This window comes from Ictalurus furcatus, chromosome 14 (assembly GCF_023375685.1).
Source record: "Ictalurus furcatus strain D&B chromosome 14, Billie_1.0, whole genome shotgun sequence".
Taxonomy (NCBI): Eukaryota; Metazoa; Chordata; class Actinopteri; order Siluriformes; family Ictaluridae; genus Ictalurus; species Ictalurus furcatus.
Genome location: NC_071268.1, coordinates 23,821,573 through 23,840,157, shown reverse-complemented (window position 1 = coordinate 23,840,157; position 18,585 = coordinate 23,821,573). Strand labels below are relative to the sequence as shown.

The 18,585-nt window shown below is 40.3% G+C and overlaps 1 protein-coding gene across 2 annotated transcripts in view; it reads left to right on the top strand.

Annotated features, from left to right (window-relative positions):
- Positions 1 to 18,585, top strand: part of dgkzb (diacylglycerol kinase, zeta b) — a 36,397-nt gene that overhangs the window by 13,681 nt on the left and 4,131 nt on the right. The window contains exons 2-29 of one of the 2 annotated variants that reach the window (XM_053641105.1): positions 1,213 to 2,172; positions 8,241 to 8,328; positions 8,711 to 8,806; positions 9,197 to 9,274; positions 9,385 to 9,441; positions 9,530 to 9,598; positions 9,727 to 9,795; positions 9,880 to 9,996; positions 10,971 to 11,042; positions 11,184 to 11,279; positions 11,364 to 11,446; positions 11,570 to 11,630; positions 11,828 to 11,941; positions 12,538 to 12,678; positions 13,014 to 13,092; positions 13,191 to 13,246; positions 13,324 to 13,386; positions 13,594 to 13,667; positions 13,801 to 13,912; positions 14,590 to 14,789; positions 15,529 to 15,629; positions 15,784 to 15,863; positions 16,175 to 16,244; positions 16,328 to 16,368; positions 16,479 to 16,660; positions 17,771 to 17,881; positions 18,308 to 18,342; positions 18,508 to 18,557. In XM_053641105.1, coding sequence (XP_053497080.1) covers positions 1,238 to 2,172; positions 8,241 to 8,328; positions 8,711 to 8,806; positions 9,197 to 9,274; positions 9,385 to 9,441; positions 9,530 to 9,598; positions 9,727 to 9,795; positions 9,880 to 9,996; positions 10,971 to 11,042; positions 11,184 to 11,279; positions 11,364 to 11,446; positions 11,570 to 11,630; positions 11,828 to 11,941; positions 12,538 to 12,678; positions 13,014 to 13,092; positions 13,191 to 13,246; positions 13,324 to 13,386; positions 13,594 to 13,667; positions 13,801 to 13,912; positions 14,590 to 14,789; positions 15,529 to 15,629; positions 15,784 to 15,863; positions 16,175 to 16,244; positions 16,328 to 16,368; positions 16,479 to 16,660; positions 17,771 to 17,881; positions 18,308 to 18,342; positions 18,508 to 18,557 — 3,330 coding nt within the window. In that variant the 5' untranslated portion in view covers positions 1,213 to 1,237. The remainder of the gene's footprint in view (positions 1 to 1,212; positions 2,173 to 8,240; positions 8,329 to 8,710; positions 8,807 to 9,196; positions 9,275 to 9,384; positions 9,442 to 9,529; positions 9,599 to 9,726; positions 9,796 to 9,879; positions 9,997 to 10,970; positions 11,043 to 11,183; positions 11,280 to 11,363; positions 11,447 to 11,569; positions 11,631 to 11,827; positions 11,942 to 12,537; positions 12,679 to 13,013; positions 13,093 to 13,190; positions 13,247 to 13,323; positions 13,387 to 13,593; positions 13,668 to 13,800; positions 13,913 to 14,589; positions 14,790 to 15,528; positions 15,630 to 15,783; positions 15,864 to 16,174; positions 16,245 to 16,327; positions 16,369 to 16,478; positions 16,661 to 17,770; positions 17,882 to 18,307; positions 18,343 to 18,507; positions 18,558 to 18,585) is intronic. The other variant, XM_053641104.1, reaches the window with a different exon arrangement.

Below are 18,585 nucleotides of genomic sequence, written 5' to 3'. Positions count from 1 at the left end.
TATTATTATTATTATTATTATTATTATTATTATTATTACCTCACAGGATGTTAATTTACGATGAATCTAAACTCTAACCTTTAACCAAGTCTGGTGAACGTGAACGTGATCTACAGGAAACGTATGAGGTTAATACATGTACAATACAGTCAAAGAAAATTAGTGCTTTGCACAGTTTTATTAATAGATCCATTTTTTCTAGTATTTACTGCATGACTTTGTTAAAAGAAGGAAGCTAATGGATTGATTGGGCATTGATTAGCAGGTAAGACCTAGAGAACTTCCTAATCAAATCCTGTTAGATGATCTGCCCCCCTGGCTTGAACTTCATCTAGCACTGACATTGTCTGAATTTAGAGTGACACAGCGCAGGAATAGAGCAAAATCTATGGACTTTAGGGGACTTTAAGGATTGTTTTGAGACCCACTAACTTATATGATACAAATAATCTGCCAGTGGACATTTTCAGCACTACAAACCCGAGAGCTTCCATACTATCTTCTGTTTCTCGTAGAGTTGGAAAATAACTTTATTCAATTCATTGTATGTAAAGCTAACGTTCTATTTCAACACCCAATCCTACTGTTTGTTCGTAGTATTTATGGCTAGTGAATTCATCACCGCAGCCGGATTGCACACAGAGGCCAGTGTTTGGACTGAGTATAATGTCTACAAACTTTAATAACTTTAAATGAAAGTGAACAGCTGCTCACCACCTCTAAATGAGATAGAGCTGGGCTATAATTAGCACAGTCATTAGAGAAGGGTTAGAAATCCTTTTAATCTGCTCGGTGTATCTACAAGTCAAAGGTTCATAATCAGGAGGTGAACGCTCGCTCGTTTTCTCGAGAGCTTTACACGTCACTGAATGATGTTGTCATCAGGGCTTTACAAAGACGTCACACAGGTGGCTGATTAACACTATTCTAAGCTCTGAGATGAAGTTTACCAGGGCTAGTCTCAGAGCAGAATATACTAGAATACTGCGTTAATTCTGTGGAGATCTGTGTTAGCTATGGAAAGGGTATAAAACTTGCATGTCGCAATGCATCCAAATACCAGGCTGTTAATATTACATTAAGGGCTGGAATTGAATTCGGATTAAATTAGATCAAAATTATGTCAGGGTCCTGCTCAAAGCAGTATGACGCCTCAAGGCTAAGGTTTGTCTTACAATCAGTAATTCATACTGATCCATTTTACATCAACAGCCCCAAAGAAGCTTTAGAAGCCCCCATGGACGTGTTCTTTCGACGTCACTTTAAGAGGAAGGAGTCTGTTTTTGCTAGGCCAGGTGGTGAAGGGTCCGAGCCATGTCGATCCAGGAGACCCAGTATTGCTGTACCAGCGAGCCGTGCACGCAGGCGTTCCAGCGCAGGTTTCGCCTCAGCTACACTGGCGCAACGCAGGAGATCCAGTGCTCAACTACAGTCGCTACAGTCGCTACAGTCACTGCCTCATGCTGCTACCAGCCGATCAACTAAGATTAGTAATGCGAGGCGCCGCTCAAGCACCACCACACCAGGTGCAAATCCACGTTTCGCCATACGCCGAAGCAAGGCAAGTAAGTTGCGTAACATCGACACACACCTTCTTGGCCCCTCCATGCTGCTCGCCAGTCTTATCCAGATGACAGAGGAGGAAGAGGATGTTCGGAACCAAGCTGTTGGACAGGTGGAGTTGAAAGGGAGCATGTCCTACGTCTGGTCAGACCCACTGCTTTCCGAAGGAGACGAAAGTGATAGTCCAAACTCTGCTAGTGACTCTGACCATGACCAGTACTCAGAGCCATGTGACGAGCATCATATGGAGGCAGGTTTGTCAGAGCAGGAGTTTAGATATTCCTCTGTTTTGTGCCAGCAGAACTGCCTGCCTCTGAGTGTGGTTGTCGAACGAGTCCAGGCTCATACGCTAATCCGTGTTCCACGATGTCTGAGGAGAAATTCCTCTTGCATAGGCCATGCTGAAAGTGGCCTACAAGGCCGCTATTGCCAGAGAAGGCGCCGCAGACGCGTCTCCACCATCTCCAAAGCGGGCAGCCCTTGGCCAGGAAGAGGTCAACCACTGCCTAGTCGCAGGAACTCCACCTGTTGGAAGACGCACGCTGCTTTTAGCCCGCTAATGGGAGCCTATTATGACCCTTCACTGGAGTCATGGAGTGGCTTCCTCTCGTATGTAACACTTTTACTTTCCTTCAGTCCAAATGATGTTCTTACTGATGTTTTTACTGTTACTGGTCACACCCACTCCCAGATTGAGCTGTAAATCTGGCATGCTCTTTTTGTCTTTAACCTACCTAACTGTAAAGCTGTTTGGAGATGTTTTTTTTCTGGTATCGTTACATACGAAATGTTATGTCTTTACAGTAAATCGAAAAGATATACTGGAAATTACACTACGAAACACAAACTATTTGGGCTCGTGAACCAAACCGCCATTTTAGACCAGAGGAAGGTGGTCCAGATATATTTATAATACAGAGTCATTTCAATCTTGCCTATTTCTTCATGTTAGAAGCGAACGCTAGTCATTAGCCAGATAACATTTAAATAGGAAATCTCTGTCATCAGAAGGTGGCTGTCTATGCATGAGTGTGAGTGTGTGTGTGTGTGTTTTTTTTTTTTCTGAGTGACCTTCTAATTCTCTGTCCTGTGGATCTGAGCTCCATGGTGCTAGCTCATTAGCGGCACTGGTACTACAGCGTAGCATCGCTACATATCAGTCGCACTGATCAGCGGGTAGGTTAACCACCCTCGTTGCTAAGCGTCACCGATTCGCACAGCAGGACTGCACACAAAGGTTACAGCAAGCAAGGCCCTGCAATAACAGGATGCAAAAATGTACTTTAAGCTTATCTGTTCTAAGAGCCCTCATGGAAGGGAAGTCATGATAACATACTTTTGACTTCAATACTGATATCAAATTTAGTATTGCATAGTGCGCTATAACAAAATATATATAAATAAAATACAAACATATTGGTATGTTTACAGTATTTATGTAATGCTAGTTTATAATCTAGACGCACAAGCTAACATACTTTACTGAATAAAATTCTCGTCATCTGTATATTTTAGATATGCTAATGGGCCTGAACACATCGACCACCTCCCCCCCCCCCCAAAAAAAAAAAAAAAACCCTCAATGCATTATTATTATTCAAGGCATAAATGTATAATCATTATCTCGTATCACGAGTCTGTTTAATACCCAATTAGGCTTCATGAATAGCCTTTTGTTACGGCAATCCTCATTTCTTAAGTTTTACAGTGACTACATGTGAATTTCCTGCATGGCTGAGCCTATACCAATCAAACTAGCAATTTGTGAAACTGTATTTATCTAGAGACATCCTACTTTAAGTATAGCGCTGACCTCGTTATAGATTTAAAAGTATGAAATAAAGGAGTACTGAATTGTTTGCCACTTTATAGCGTTGTTATTTCCCAGTGCTGTGAAAATCAGGTCTGCTTAATGCTGTTGCTTTATGTGCGAATGATGAGTTTGTCGTGTTGAGGTGTGGATGAAACCAGACAGACCTTTCTCACGTTGTGTTTTTGTTGAGCGGTGTATAAACGGTGGATTGAATTATATAATGAATGAAGTGCGTAGCTACTTGGGGATGTTCTGTGGCACGTATTCGTGTTTGGAAACTAGAGTCTGTGATTGATATGGGAGTAAAAAAAGAAGCAGGTCCCTGATATGCTCCAGGCAAATGAACAGAGAAAGCTCTTCCTGAAAAAGCTCACTTTCGAACGTCAAGATTATTTATAACTACATGACTAGATGTCACGATCTGATTTGTAAGATTTGTGCTGGAGTTAGAGATATATTCTTCCTATATATTACGACGTATACAGTATTTGAGCCTGGAAGCAAGGCGTCATTGTCTGAAGTTCCTTTATTGGCGTACCTTCTGAATGTAAACCTAGACAATTCGTCAGTGCGTTATTAACAAAACTGATGAACTGTAATAACCTCTAGCACATCGAGACAGTTTACGGTTCGTGTGGAGTGTCTGTGCATGTTCTCCGCGTGTCTCCCCATGTTCCCACCCATGTCCATCTTCAAAATCGCTCACATTTGTTATGTTTAATGTTCTATTATCCTATTTATCTTGCATTCTCACACAACGTTTTTCAATTTGTGCTGGCGTTCTTCGTTTTCTGTTCATTATTGCTGATATAAAAGTAATCCTGGTGCTATGAAACACAAGTTTTAACGACTTTGCATTGTAGAGCTTAAATAGAAAGGGTGTATTACTTCTCCCACTGCTCTCCTATAACCGAAGACGGAAATAGGTGCCGCCGAAGGTTAAAGATTATGATTTAAATATCCGACTCCAATTAATAATAACCGTTAACTTGTTTATCCGACTCCATGGAGTAATCTTCTAGCTAGTGCTAGACGTGTAAAATCTCATCGTTCTTATTGTATTTACTCTAAAACAGCTCCAAGCGAAGCTTTCATTAAAACGGTGTTCCTACGTCAGAGGCTTTTATATAGCTTCTTTATTAAACCGTTATGTCATCAGCTCAGATTTTTCTATCAACGTGCAAGCCTGGGCCTTTCCTCTTTTACTTGTCAGAGGTTCTGTTTAAACTTGCGAGCATTGGCCTTTTCTTTTAGCTTGTCAGAGGTCGACTTCAAACCTGTATGATGTATTTTAGCTTAAGAAATTTCTAGTGACCATACAAAACACATAGATCATGCAGTCTTAGCGCATCAGACTTTTTCCAGAAGAACCACTGAGTATTTAGAGATAGAATAACCAATGAATTTATGACACAAACTCACTAATGAAGTTATACATAAAATAGAAACAAATGTAACTTAGAGAATGTTGAGCAGCGTCACGGACGTAGGATGCGTGATGGAAAAAGCATAATGTACGATAGACTCTTATACCCCTGAGCCTCTTTGAAGGCTTTATAGTGACCAGGATACCAAGTGGGAATTAAATAGTGTGTTTTATGGCCGGACCTCCAGCTGATTAGCTCACCCTGATGGACTGTATGTTAATTAAGTTCCTGAGAATGCGGCGAATGAGTGTGTGTGTGAAGAAAGAGCACATATTGTGACATACATTGTTTATGTTGTTTCCTAAACCTATATGATATTTATGATATTCACCACATGAAATATGGATTAAAATGATACCAAACATGCCCTGAGGAATATTGTAGTTCAGCACAATCTCTGACCTTAAACAGATTACTGCCAGAGTTACCGATTTTACTACAGCATCCAGCCACTGATTTTAACAATGAATTTGAATTTGCAACTAAAATACAAATTCAGTCTTAAAAGATTGTACAATTTTTTTTTAAAAAAATGATACCGTGTAGCTAATTCATACGTCGTCTAAAAGCTTGTCATGTGTAGCTATCTTTGTCTTGACTCCTTCGATCGTCGTGGATTACGGAATACCATGTAAAAATTATGCTAAAATACATAGTGAAATACACTATATGGCCAAAAGTATGTGGACACCCGACTATCACAGCCGTACGAGTTCCTTCTCCAAACTTGTCACAAAGTTGGAAGAACACAATTGTTTAGAATGTCTTTGTATGCTGTAGGTTTACAATTTCCCTTCACTGGAAACCTCTTCCAGCATGACAACGCCGCTGTAAACACAAAGCGAGCTCCATGAAGACACGGTTTGCCAAGGTTTAGAGTGGAAGAACTCGAGTGTCCTGTACAGAGCCCTGACCTCAACCCCGCTGAACACTTTTGGGATGAACTCTGACACCGACTGCACCCCGGACCTCCTCATGTAACATCAGTGACCTCACTTATTAATGCTCTTGTAGCTGAATGATCACAAATCCATACAGTCACGCTCCAAAATCTAGTGGAAAGCCTTCCCAGAAGATTGGATTTTATTGTAACACCAAAGGGGGAATAAATCTGGAACGGGATGTTCAACAAGCACATATTGGTGTGATGGTCAGGTGTCCACAAACCTTTGTCCATATCGTGTAGCTGAAAGTTTATAGGTGCATTTCCTTTTATGGGTACTGCACTAGTATGCAGAACGTTTTATTTATTATATTTAACGGTATATGTTTTTAATGACATATTCCATGCTTGATTAAAAACATCAACTTTAACTGGTAATTGATTAAAAAGCACTGCTGTTACAATGTAATTTTCTGATGTTGGTTATACTAGAAACAATATCAGGACTTTGTTTATACTCAGACATTCTTCCGAGTCATTAGCCGTCGGTATATAAGAACCATAGATGCCGCATTAGGTGTTGTTGCTAATTACTTTCAGACATTTGCGCCCACGCAGCCCCCACGAGAATCACTTATAAACCAGTGCAAGTCTATGCAGAGATGCTGGCCAACCTTTGATTAATTGGTCTGTAACTCGCATTTGCTTTGTTACAAACATCATGCAGGTGTAATTACACAGCGTGTACACACTGACTGCACATACTGTGGGTCGTAGGCTGAGGTAAATGTCCAATTGTACAGAAATGATCATAATCCAAAAGTCTTGAGCGAGTGTTAAACTACTGTCGACCATTTTAAATCTACTAACACCCAAAAACAACTTTAATAATATCCAGACTAGCGAGTCCAAGTGTTATCATCATCAGTGTTAGATCAGTCTGGTGGGATGTGGCCTGGCATATAGATTTCCACTCAGCAGATGATTATTTTCCTATAACATCATGTCCTGAAGTGTTTTATTTCTTCTTATACCACAACAATATATCAGTAATCACCTTTATTATTATTATTATTATTATTATTATTATTATTGGTTAGCGACATAGCATACATTTGGTCCATTCATTTTTTTTTTTGGCCTAATTTTGTGGACCATCCACGAAACGAGTACATATAAACCTGTGGTTTTAATTACAGCCAAATTTCTGCACTACCGTCAAAAGCAGTGCTGTTACAGAAAACGATTCAATGTCTTCCAACCAATCAGAATCAAGAATTCAACAGCGCCGTGGTGTACATCCATATAACAGGAATCAGCGATAACAAGATTCCATGAAATCCCAAGGTGTTCACCAAGACTTTCATTAGAAATTGTTCACGTAGTATAACAGCTGCGAATTTAGAAATCCGTTTACAAGATTGATCTTGGGGCACTTTACATCAGCTAACAAATATTAAGAACTTCACGTGTTTAAGAAGTTTACAGATAAACTGCGGTCGAGTGAAAGATAAAGCAAACTATATTAAACAGTAATAAACAGTAAACGCACCTGACCAACCTGCCATATTTCGTGCGTAAAGTTCATCATCAAATGAAAACCTACTGTATATAATCTCTAAAGTTTTAAGTAATTCCTGGTTCTTTTGAACTTTGCTTTGAAGTGTCAATGAGTCTTACATCCAAAGTGTTCTGGCATTTTTGCAAAAATCTTCGTGAATGCTCTTGAAAGTTGGTCCCACTAAGAGGATGGTGCTGCAGCTGCATGAATCTGGCATCCGGGATTCATATACAGTATCTAAGGTCATTATTATAGAAATGAGTAGCAAGCTAGCAGCTAATTACTGGTCTTTATTGGTAATTATTGAGTCCCCAGGCAGTGTACGTTCTGACTTCAGGAATGCCAGCTGAAATGAAACTTTCAGGATTATGCTGCAGTGATAAATATTATATTTAGTTTCTATGTAATATTATTGTAGGGGGAACGGTGGCTTAGAGGTTAGTATGTTTGCCTCACACTTCCAGGGTTGGGGGTTTGAATCCCGCCTCTGCCCTGTGTGCATGGAGTTTGCGTGTTCTCCCCGTGCTTTGAAGGTTTCCTCCAGGTACTCCAGTTTCCTCCCCCACTCTAAAGACATGTAGGCTGAATGGCATTCCTAAATTGTCAATAGTGTGTGAATGTATGTGTGCGATTGTGCCTTGTGATGGGTTGGTACTCTGTCCGGGTTCCCTGGGATAGGCCCCGGGCTTCTCACGACCCTGTGTAGGATAAGCGGTCCGGAAAATGGATTTCTGGATGTTACTGAATATGACATAAACACAAAGAGCTAACACGAGAGGGATGAATATGTACAGCATCACATATGACGTCTACTGTAATTAGTCCGTCTTTTTATTAGCTTTTCACAGAATAGCTGAAACCTCCCAAATGCTATTTGTATAAATTGTTTCCTTTCCCTTTTCACGCTTTTGTACTGAATGTGAACAATCCAAGTCATGTGGAATATAATATGTATATCAGTCCATAAGCATGCGTGCATTTGTGTTGTTTCAGGAAAGCCATCGCCAAGTCTGGTGTTCAGAACCAGGCCAACCAGTCCAGTGAAACTAACCAAGAGATCTCCCAGGCAGTTGACTGGACCGTGAGTTTCATTATTCTACGAGGATATGATATAACACGATGATATGACAGCTTTCCCTGCTACCACGGATAATGAGGTCATGTATTCACACTCTGCTCATTAGCATCAGCCTGATGGGTGGCTGCAAGCAGATTTCATTAACGCAGTCATTCCTTCTTACACTGTATAACGCCATATAAGTGGATACAAATGAACCAGCACTGCCTTTTCCATACAGTACAGGATGAATTACCCTGGAGAGTACGTCGTCTTAAATGACGTAGATGAAAATCTCAAACGGTTTATAGATGTGAAAATGTTCTCTGCGTCATGAAAACGCTAGCCAGGATTGCTTTTGATAAACAAGGTACGGTCTGTTTATTGGATCTACTCTCCCCTACAGGAGAACGCTCAGTTCGGACAGCACGTCTGGTTCGAGACCAGTCTTTCTGGAGATTTCTGCTACGTTGGAGAGCTTTACTGCTTTGCCAAATCACTGGTGAGCTTTCTGCAGAGCACATATGCTGCTTTTCCTCTTTTACACTTCCATTTATTTTTTTTTTTATACTGTCCTGTTCGTTCTGTCAAAGTGAAAACTGAAACATTAACGCAAACGAACACGACTCTGATTTAAAAAAAAACAACAACAAACAAACACGAAAAAAAGAGAAAAGCTTCCTAAATTGTCGATTAGGTTCAAATCAATTCATCAAATTCTGCATCTCTTTGGAAAACCTTGGGCAAGAGCGCCCACTACTGCTGACACTGTGTAAACGCAGGCCTGTGGCAGACCATGATCCATGCATAATAATAATAATAATAATAATAATAATAATAATAATAATAATATGTCACTACCTTGTCTAACCATATGTTTTCTGACCAACAGCAAAAATCACTGCCTCGCTATAAATGTGCTGCTTGCAAAATAGCAGTCCATACAATATGCATGGACCAGCTAGAGAAGGTAAAGGTTTAATATTGGTCCACGGACAACACGTTCGATTTGACACTTTTTTTAAAAAAAAAATTCTGAATTAAGTGCGTTCTTGTGTTATTCATTGCTTCTGCGTGCAGATTAATTTCAGGTGTAAGCCGTCTTTTCGGGATCCAGGCACGAGAAATGTGCGAGAGGTAAGAAAAGTCCGGTTAAACTGAATTTCTCACCATATCCGTGCTGTCTAATGTTTCTCTAACGTCCGTACGTTTGTGTGTTTTTCAGCCATGTACTGTAAGGCATCACTGGGTCCACAGGAGGCGGCAGGACGGGAAGTGCAGACAATGCGGAAAGGTCCGTTACAGTTTCATGCCAGAGAAATATACATTCGATTTTATAGCTATTTAATGTCTTGTTGTATTGTATTGTATTGTATTGTATTGTATTGTTCTGCATACAATCATGGTTTGTTCTTTCCTCAGGGTTTCCAGCAGAAGTTCTTCCACAATAAAGACATCGTGGCCATCAGTTGCTCTTGGTGCAAACAGGCGGTAAATGGATCGGCTGATCTGTTTATGTAATAGAAAGACCATAGCAAGAGCAGTGAAGTTAACGGTTCTGTGTATGCTTTGCAGTACCATAATAAGGTGACCTGCTTCATGCTACAGCACATAGAAGAGACCTGCACTCTCGGTGCGCACGCTGCTGTTATAGTACCTCCTACCTGGATCATCCGAGTGCGCAGACAGCAGGTGCAGACCCAGCCCTCTCCTCAAGGCCTTACTGTTCTGCCTGTTACATTTACAACATATAACATCTGGTTCAGCGTTGAGAATTCTCTCTTTAACTCAACATGCGTTTTTCGAATTTGCTTTCTCACAGGGTTCAGCATAAAACGCAATAAGACCTGCAGCATACACTATATTTCAGCTATAGTTGATATCACTTACATTTACAGCATTTGGCAGATGCCTTTATCCAGAACGACTGACATTTATCTCGTTTATACGACTGAGCAGTTGAGGGTTAAGGGCCTTGCTCAAGGGCCCAACAGTGGTAGCCTAGCAGTGCTGGGGCTTGAACTCCTGACCTTCTGATCAGTAACCCAGAGCCTTTAACCACCGAGCCACCACTGCCCCAATTGTGCGGAAGAATTTGAATAAATCATATAACATATTCAGAAGACCCGATCTATGCCAAATAATTCGAGCTTTATCGCAATATTACAGCTGGAGAGATGAACGTACGCATACAGAGTACATATATCTCCACTCATCTCTCTCCGAGACGGGCGAACCATTTATATATACTGTATACTGGTTCCAGAGCTGGTTACACAAGCTCGCAACCCCTCACTCAGCACCCTTCCACATTAACACACACACACACACACACACTAAAGTCCACTCTGATTCAACACCCTTCCATTGTCAAAACACACACCAAACGGCACACTCATACACACTAACCCAGTTACTTACCAAATTTATGGGAAATAGTTCCACAAATTTCACACAAATGATCATTGTAAGCAGTGCGAATGAATAAGTTCGATCATCCTTTAACTCTCATGTAGATAAGTGCATTGTCCGGGAACAAGTGATCAAGTGAAAATGTTTGTGACTCCCATACGCACTTATGATGATGATCATTACGAGGCATTACGGACATTGTGCTCTTCAGATAGTTCAGAATGTGGCCTAAAACCCTATTTTCCTTCCTTCAGGCATCCCTAAAGTCTAGTAAAAGGAGAAAAAAGGGATCTCTGAAAAGCAAGGCCAGCAAGAAAGGGTCAGAGGTGAGCCGTTCAGTTTCACTATGCTGTAGCATGAACGCTGTGATTAACACGGCGATTAACGAAGTGAACAGCATTGGACACATTTTTACGAAGCTACTACGTGCTCGAATAGCGGTTCTTCACTTTTAACCCCTGTGCTAGGACGGCAAGTGGAAACACTTCATAGTCAAGCCGATTCCTTCTCAGCTCATGAAGCCATTGCTTGTGTTTGTGAATCCAAAGAGTGGTGGAAATCAGGTGAGTACAAGCCTTTAAAAAAAAAACAACATTTTTTTTGACCTATCATATCATTACATACATTCGATTTTGTCTTTTTATCAGGGAACGAAAATTATTCGGACTTTCTTGTGGTACCTAAACCCACGACAAGTGTTTGATCTCACTCAAGGAGGGCCCAGAGAGGGGTAAGTACTGAAACGTCGGTCATTCCTTTGCGTTCGGTTTGACACTGGGATCTGTTTCTTACTTCGGCTGCCGAAAGACTTTACAATTTTAACTCCCCCGTTCCGTCTTGCTCGTTTTTCAAGGTTAGAAATGTACCGCAAAGTTCCCAACCTGCGCATCCTGGTATGTGGAGGAGATGGAACAGTGAGTATAATTTCTCAGTTATGTGGATCTTCCAAGCAGCTTTCTTGTTTAGACGAAGCGATACTGGTAATGTTACATACATCATTCAGTGTAATCTTAATAATAGCTTATTTAGCTAGAGCTGACTTTCTGTTAAATGTCAAGTCAGATGTATGAAGGCTAATAAGATAAGAACTGAACACTTTTTGAATATGCAGGTTGGTTGGATCCTGTCTGTGCTGGATGAGCTGCAATTGAATCCTCAGCCTGCTGTTGCTGTCCTCCCACTTGGCACGGGAAACGACCTGGCCAGGACACTCAACTGGGGAGGAGTAAGGAACACATAACGCTCTAATATGTTAATGAGTCTTTATTGATCACATATACATTACAGTACAGTGAAATTCTTTTCTTCGCATACCCCATGTTAGGAAGTTGGGGTCAGAGTGCAGGGTCAGCCATGATACAGCGCCCCCTAGAGCAGAGAGGGTTAAGGGAATTATTCAAGGGCCCAGCAGTGGCAGCGCTGGGGCTTGAACCCCCTGACCTTCTGATCAGTAACCCAGAGCCTTAACTGCCAAGCCACCACTGCCCCCATGTTGTTGAAATAATTTGGTTAGCAGTGCCTAGTGTAGGTTAGTGAATGTGCCTGGTTTGCTCAATAGTTTTTCTTCAATAGTTTCCTTCCTGTTTGACAGTATTTCCGGCATACAGATTAGTAAGAGGAAGGTGTAGACTTGTTGGTGGTGGAGGCCGAGGTCTTTTTGTTGCTCTCATCAGTCAGTCGAAATGGATCATCTTAATCAATTCGGCAGTTTTAGTGGGTTTGTCTTGCCCTGTGTTGGTGTTATTGCTGTAATAAAACTATAATGAAGCTCAAACTCCACACTCTACAGTATTTGTTGATTTATCTGTGTGATATGCTCAGGGCTACACGGACGAGCCAGTGTCTAAAATTCTGTCTCATGTGGAGGATGGGAACATTGTGCAGCTGGACCGCTGGAACCTCAGTGTGGAGCCCAATCCAGAGGCCGGCGAAGAAGAGAAAGACGAACACCAGACAGACAAGGTCAGCTCATGCTCCCAGCACAAAAACGCCTCTGACTCTCACTCATCTTCTTAGCAAGTGAATTTTTATTTATTTATTTACATATTTACTAAATTCAAAATTCTCATCTTATATTTGGCTTGTTGTAATCACATAACAGGAAATAGTAGATACATTTGACTATATTTAAGGTATTTTCACTTGCTAAAGTGTCATTTTTTTTTTGCATTTGTGAGGACAAAATTGCCGTTAGGTAATCATAACTACGTAACAATAAAGTATTGAACTAAACTGAACGGAAGTCTACCACGTCTGAATCTTTCTGCTAAACTCAGATTTTCTGTTTATACCTTTAGCTTCCCATCGATGTCTTTAACAACTACTTCAGCTTGGGTTTCGACGCGCATGTAACCTTAGAGTTCCACGAATCCCGAGGTATTTGCGTAATTGCGTAGTCTCGGTTGCCAAAAACCAAAACATTTTTAAAGACATATACTGATCAAATAAAAATAACCTGTTTTGTTTTTCCTCAGAGGCCAAACCTGAAAAATTCAACAGCCGTCTTCGGAATAAGATGTTCTACGCGGGGGTGAGTGTATCGCGTCGTGGTTTAGAGGTATCCCTGCGTACCTTCTTACATGTGCTGATTTTCCTGCTTTCTTCCAGACTGCATTCTCGGACTTCCTCATGGGCAGCGCTAAAGACTTGTCTAAGCACATCAGAGTGGTGGTGAGTCGAATAATGGAGTGATTTTGTCTCACGTTCATATAGTCGAGAAAAAAAAGTCAAATGAATACGCATGCGAAACATGGACGGATGCTAGATTGTTGTTTAGAGATAGACAGCAATTCCTGCATGGCATGCAGTCGTATCAGTGTACTCTAATGTCACTTCTGTATTTCTCGGGCTTATTTGTCTGTTGTTGGATATATCCAGTGTGATGGAATGGACCTCACTTGTAAAGTTCAGGAGATGAAGCTACAGTGTTTGCTCTTCCTGAACATTCCGAGGTAACATCTCCATATCCTGTCTGGTTTATTGACTAGTGAGCAACATGTAGCACATGTATAGTTTCTATAAGTCTAACGCTGAGCCTGATATCATGAGAAATATAAATGATGGTTTGTTTGTTTTTTTTTAAAGATATTGTGCTGGTACAATGCCGTGGGGCAACCCAAGTGACCACCATGACTTTGGGCCTCAGAGGCACGATGACGGCTACATAGAGGTTATTGGATTCACCATGACTTCTCTGGTAAATTAATCACTGCATCCCTACAACAAGGGTTATATATGCTTCTGGTCAGTTTATCGGTTCATACACTATTTCCAGTGGTTATCCAGTGGCCATATATGGGCAAATTGTAATATAAACTAAATCAAACACGCTCTATAAGAAAGAATATGAATAAAACGTGCATCATTTCAATTTGTTTATATAATTTGCCGCATGCAGCTGCGTACACAAACCACTGGATGGCGTTGAGATGAAGGTATTGGTGTTTATTATTAATGAGTCTTTCAACGTTCGCTAAGGAGGCTCAGTGGACATTATGAAAGTAATCCAGTGATGTCTGTGTACGCATCAGCATACGGAAAATGATATAAACAATGTGAAATTATCCACGTTTCATTCAGATTCTTTCTCATAGAGCGTGTTTGATTTAGTTTACCCCTACGTGTTAATTAATACATTAACTGACAAACGTACTAACACGTACTTAACTCGCATTGTAGTTAAGGTCGGCTCTTCATTCGTTCGGGATTAGTACACGCCTTCGCTCATGATTAGTTCATATTTAAGTAAGTATTAATTCAGGTATTAGTGCGGGATTATTGTAAAGTGTTACCTTGTAATTAAATTCACTGCATGAACGTGCTGGATATCCTTGGTTTGGTTATTAAGACAGGGTGTTGTGGATGGTCTTGTAGGCCACGCTGCAGGTAGGAGGCCACGGCGAGAGGCTACATCAGTGCCAGGAGGTGACTCTGACCACCTTTAAGCCAATTCCTGTGCAGGTGGATGGGGAGCCGTGCAGACTGGCTCCATCCGTTATCCACATCACGCTCAGGAACCAGGCCAACATGCTGCAGAAGACCAAGAGGAGAATCTCCCTCCCACAGCTCAATGAGTGAGTCACACAGAAACACCAGCCTTCTCCTTTATTATTTCAATTAAAATGAAAACCATAAACATTTGAATATTTTCAGCTGCCTTGAAATGGATTTATTTGGGCAGTGGCAGCTCACTGGTTAAGACGTTGGTCTACTGCTCAGAAAGTCGTGAGTTCAAACGCCAACACTGCCAAGCTGCCACTGATAATGATAATGAGTCTTTATTGGTCACATATACAGTAGAGCACAGTGAAATTGTTTTCGTCGCATACCCCAGCCTGTCAGAAAGCTGGGGTCAGAGTGCAGGGTCAGCCATGATATGGCGCCCCTGGAGCAGAGAGGGTTAAGGGCCTTGCTCAAGGGCCCAACAGTGGCGGCTTGGCAGTGTTAGGGCTTGAACCCCCGACCTTCTGATCAGTAACCCAGAGCCTTAACCACTGTTGGGCCCCTTTTGGGCCCTTGAGCAAGGCCCTTAGCCATCAGTTGCTCAGATGTATGAATGAGATAAATGTAGGTCGCTCTGGATAAGGGCGTCTACCATATACCATTACAAATACCATAAATGTAATGGAATTTGCCTCTTAAACGATGATCGCAGTGGTCAAATGAGCTACGAGTCTTATTGTTAAAATCTCTTTCTGTATTTTAAAGCATTTTATGTCTATAATGTACAGCATTAGCAAATATCACAGTACATTTTTCACTTTTTTAAGGACAGTCTTGTATTAAGCCGTGTGTGTGTGTGTGTGCTCGTAGTCAGCAGCCCATCTCTGAGCAGCTGCATATCCAAGTGAGCCGAATCAGCATGCGTGACTATGAAGCTTTACACTATGACAAAGATCAGCTCAAAAAAGCCTGTAAGTGCTACATTTGTTTTTCAAGCACTGGATATTTATTAAGTGATACAGACACATGATGTTAGCTTTAACACTTTGAACTCTCTAACAGAGTAGCCTCTATTATTGATTTTTTGAGAAGGAATACACATCAGACTTTCTTGTTTTTTTCCAGCGATTCCTCTGGGAATTATTACTATCCGGGCAGACAGCGATTTGGAGACTTGTCGGCAGCACATCGAGGGGCTTCATGAGGTACGTTTGGATTTGGAAATGCACATTTGAGTATAGATCTGTCCGCTCATTCGTAATGTTAACATTTAAAGACAGGCCGTCGATTGATCAGATTTGACACGATCCTATAACTACAGTTTTGCTCATAATTACGTTGACAGGTAATAAATCTTTCGATATCACTGGACGTTTGAAACGTAACGACGCCATAGCCGTCAAAGGGTCCAGATCGATGGACATCGTCTCTCGTTCTCATCAATTGATCAGAATGACACTAGGCAATCGCAACTGTTAGTTGGTGTGTATATATATATATATAATTTTTTTTTCAGGAGGAGGTTGGTGTGAATTCAGACACAGCAACCATACCAAAGCTCTCGCCAAAATGGTGCTTCCTAGACTGTAAGTGAAATTCATGAGCTGTAATATCAGTTAGTGCCTTAGACGTAATTTTTTTTTTAATGCCGTCTGTTTTTCTTTCACAGCCACAACTGCGGATCGTTTCTACAGGATAGACCGTGCTCAGGTATTTATTATTGAGGGTTTAGCATATACTTACAGTGTGTAGGTACATTTGAATTCTGTTCTTTGCCTTTTCAATTGACATATTTCTGCCTTTTTTGTTGTTTGTTCCAGGAGCATCTGAACTATGTGACTGAGATCTCACAGAATGAGCTTTTTATCCTGGACCCCGAGCTGGTCACTAAGGAAACGGTGGGCACGTCTACTGGAATGCCAGAAATCGTAGACACACTGGGAAAGAACTCTGAGCAGATTGGCTTCCCAGCATGCCCTGCAGCATCTCCACCACTCTATAGGTAAAATTAAGGTTTTTCTGCTTGTGCTTTATTCAAAGTAAAAATCTGCCTGTAATAAGGTTGCTGATTTCACCTTAGAGCTTGATGACTATTCTGCAAAATCAAAAAAAAGAAAGAAAGAAAAAAGCTACAGTTAATGGCACATTATGCTGGTCTGCCTTTTGATTCACATAACAAGTATATTTTGATTCACATTTTGATTCAGACAAGTATATTTTGATTCACAAGTATATTCTGATTCACATAAGTATATTTTGATTCACATTTTGATTCAAAAGTATATTTTGATTCACATTTTGATTCACGTAAGTATATTTTGAGTCACATTTTGATTCACAAGTGTATTTTGATTCAGAAAAGTATATTTTGATTCACAAGTATATTTTGAGTCACATTTTGATTCACATAAGTATATTTTGATTCACATTTTGATTCACGTAAGTATATTTTGAGTCACATTTTGATTCACGTAAGTATATTTTGAGTCACATTTTGATTCACGTAAGTATATTTTGAGTCACATTTTGATTCACAAGTATATTTTGATTCAGATAAGTATATTTTGATTCATAAGTATATTTTGAGTCACATTTTGATTCACAAGTATATTTTGATTCACATAAGTATATTTTGATTCACATAAGTATATTTTTATTCACAAGTATATTTTGATTCACAAGTATATTTTGAGTCACATTTTGATTCACATAAGTATATTTTGATTCACATTTTGATTCACATAAGTATATGTTGTGGTGTATCTTGCTCATCTCCTGCAGCAGCATACACCATCACAATAAGAATCAAACCTACTGTTAGTTTCAGCTAGTGGAGGATTTGTCTTGAATAGACTGTTATTATGACCGCTAAATCTAAATGTGTTGTAAAGCCAGTTTAAAAATGTAAGCACTTATGTCTATATTAGTATACACTTTAAATCTTGTTAAATCTTTCAAATGGAAAGAAGATTTTGGACTTAAAATAAAAAGAGGATTCTTTTTTCCTCACACCCATTGCCATTATTTTATTAGCATACACTATTTATGGCCCTCCATATGAGCACTGGTATTCTGTTATGGTTTTCTACATTGTATTCTACATTTCTTGCAGGGTAAATGAAGATCAAACCGCAGCTCAGAAAAAACGCATGTCCTGTGATGTCACCGATGCAGAGGGACAGGCTGATTGTGCACTGGCATCCACAAACACTGACATTTGCAAGTGAGAGTTTGATTTAAAGGGGCATAAATTACAAGTCTGAGTGACAGTCAGGCCAATTTACGTGCCAACTGTATTTGAAAAATGGATCAGCACTGGGTTGCTCCCCAAAGAGGAATTTAATCCTGTACCACAATACTGAGGCTTCAGAGCTGCTTCCAGAGCTGGAAACGCAGCATGTAATTCTCTCACTCGGAAAAATAGAAACGTGTCTCAACATAAATGCTAAGAAAAAGAGATTTGTGCTGAAATGAAGGTACTTCTTTGGTCCGTTTTATTGCAAAGGACAGGAGAAAGAATTGTGAGCTCATGATCAGTGGGTTGCTTTTATATATCACTGATTCACACACTCCTTCAAATATGGCAAGGTTTTAATGAATATGTTGACGATGCTCCCTGACTAAATATTTCCTCCTCTTGTACTCACAGATCGGACGACGTGGTCCAGAATGAAATTGATAAAGGTAAAATCACACCATTTTCAAGATGGGATTAACATTTAGAAATCTGGTGGAAGCACACTTTTAGTTTTAATAGTGAAAACATTGCTGTTGTTGCTTATAAGACTGCAGGCTGGTGGAAAATTAATCACCTCCAACTTTTCTTTTTTTTCCTTTTTACATATATAGAGACTATGAAGATGCTAATGAAAAGTGTGAAGTCAGATAATTTTAAAAAGGTGAGGAAATCATTCATATGTATATATT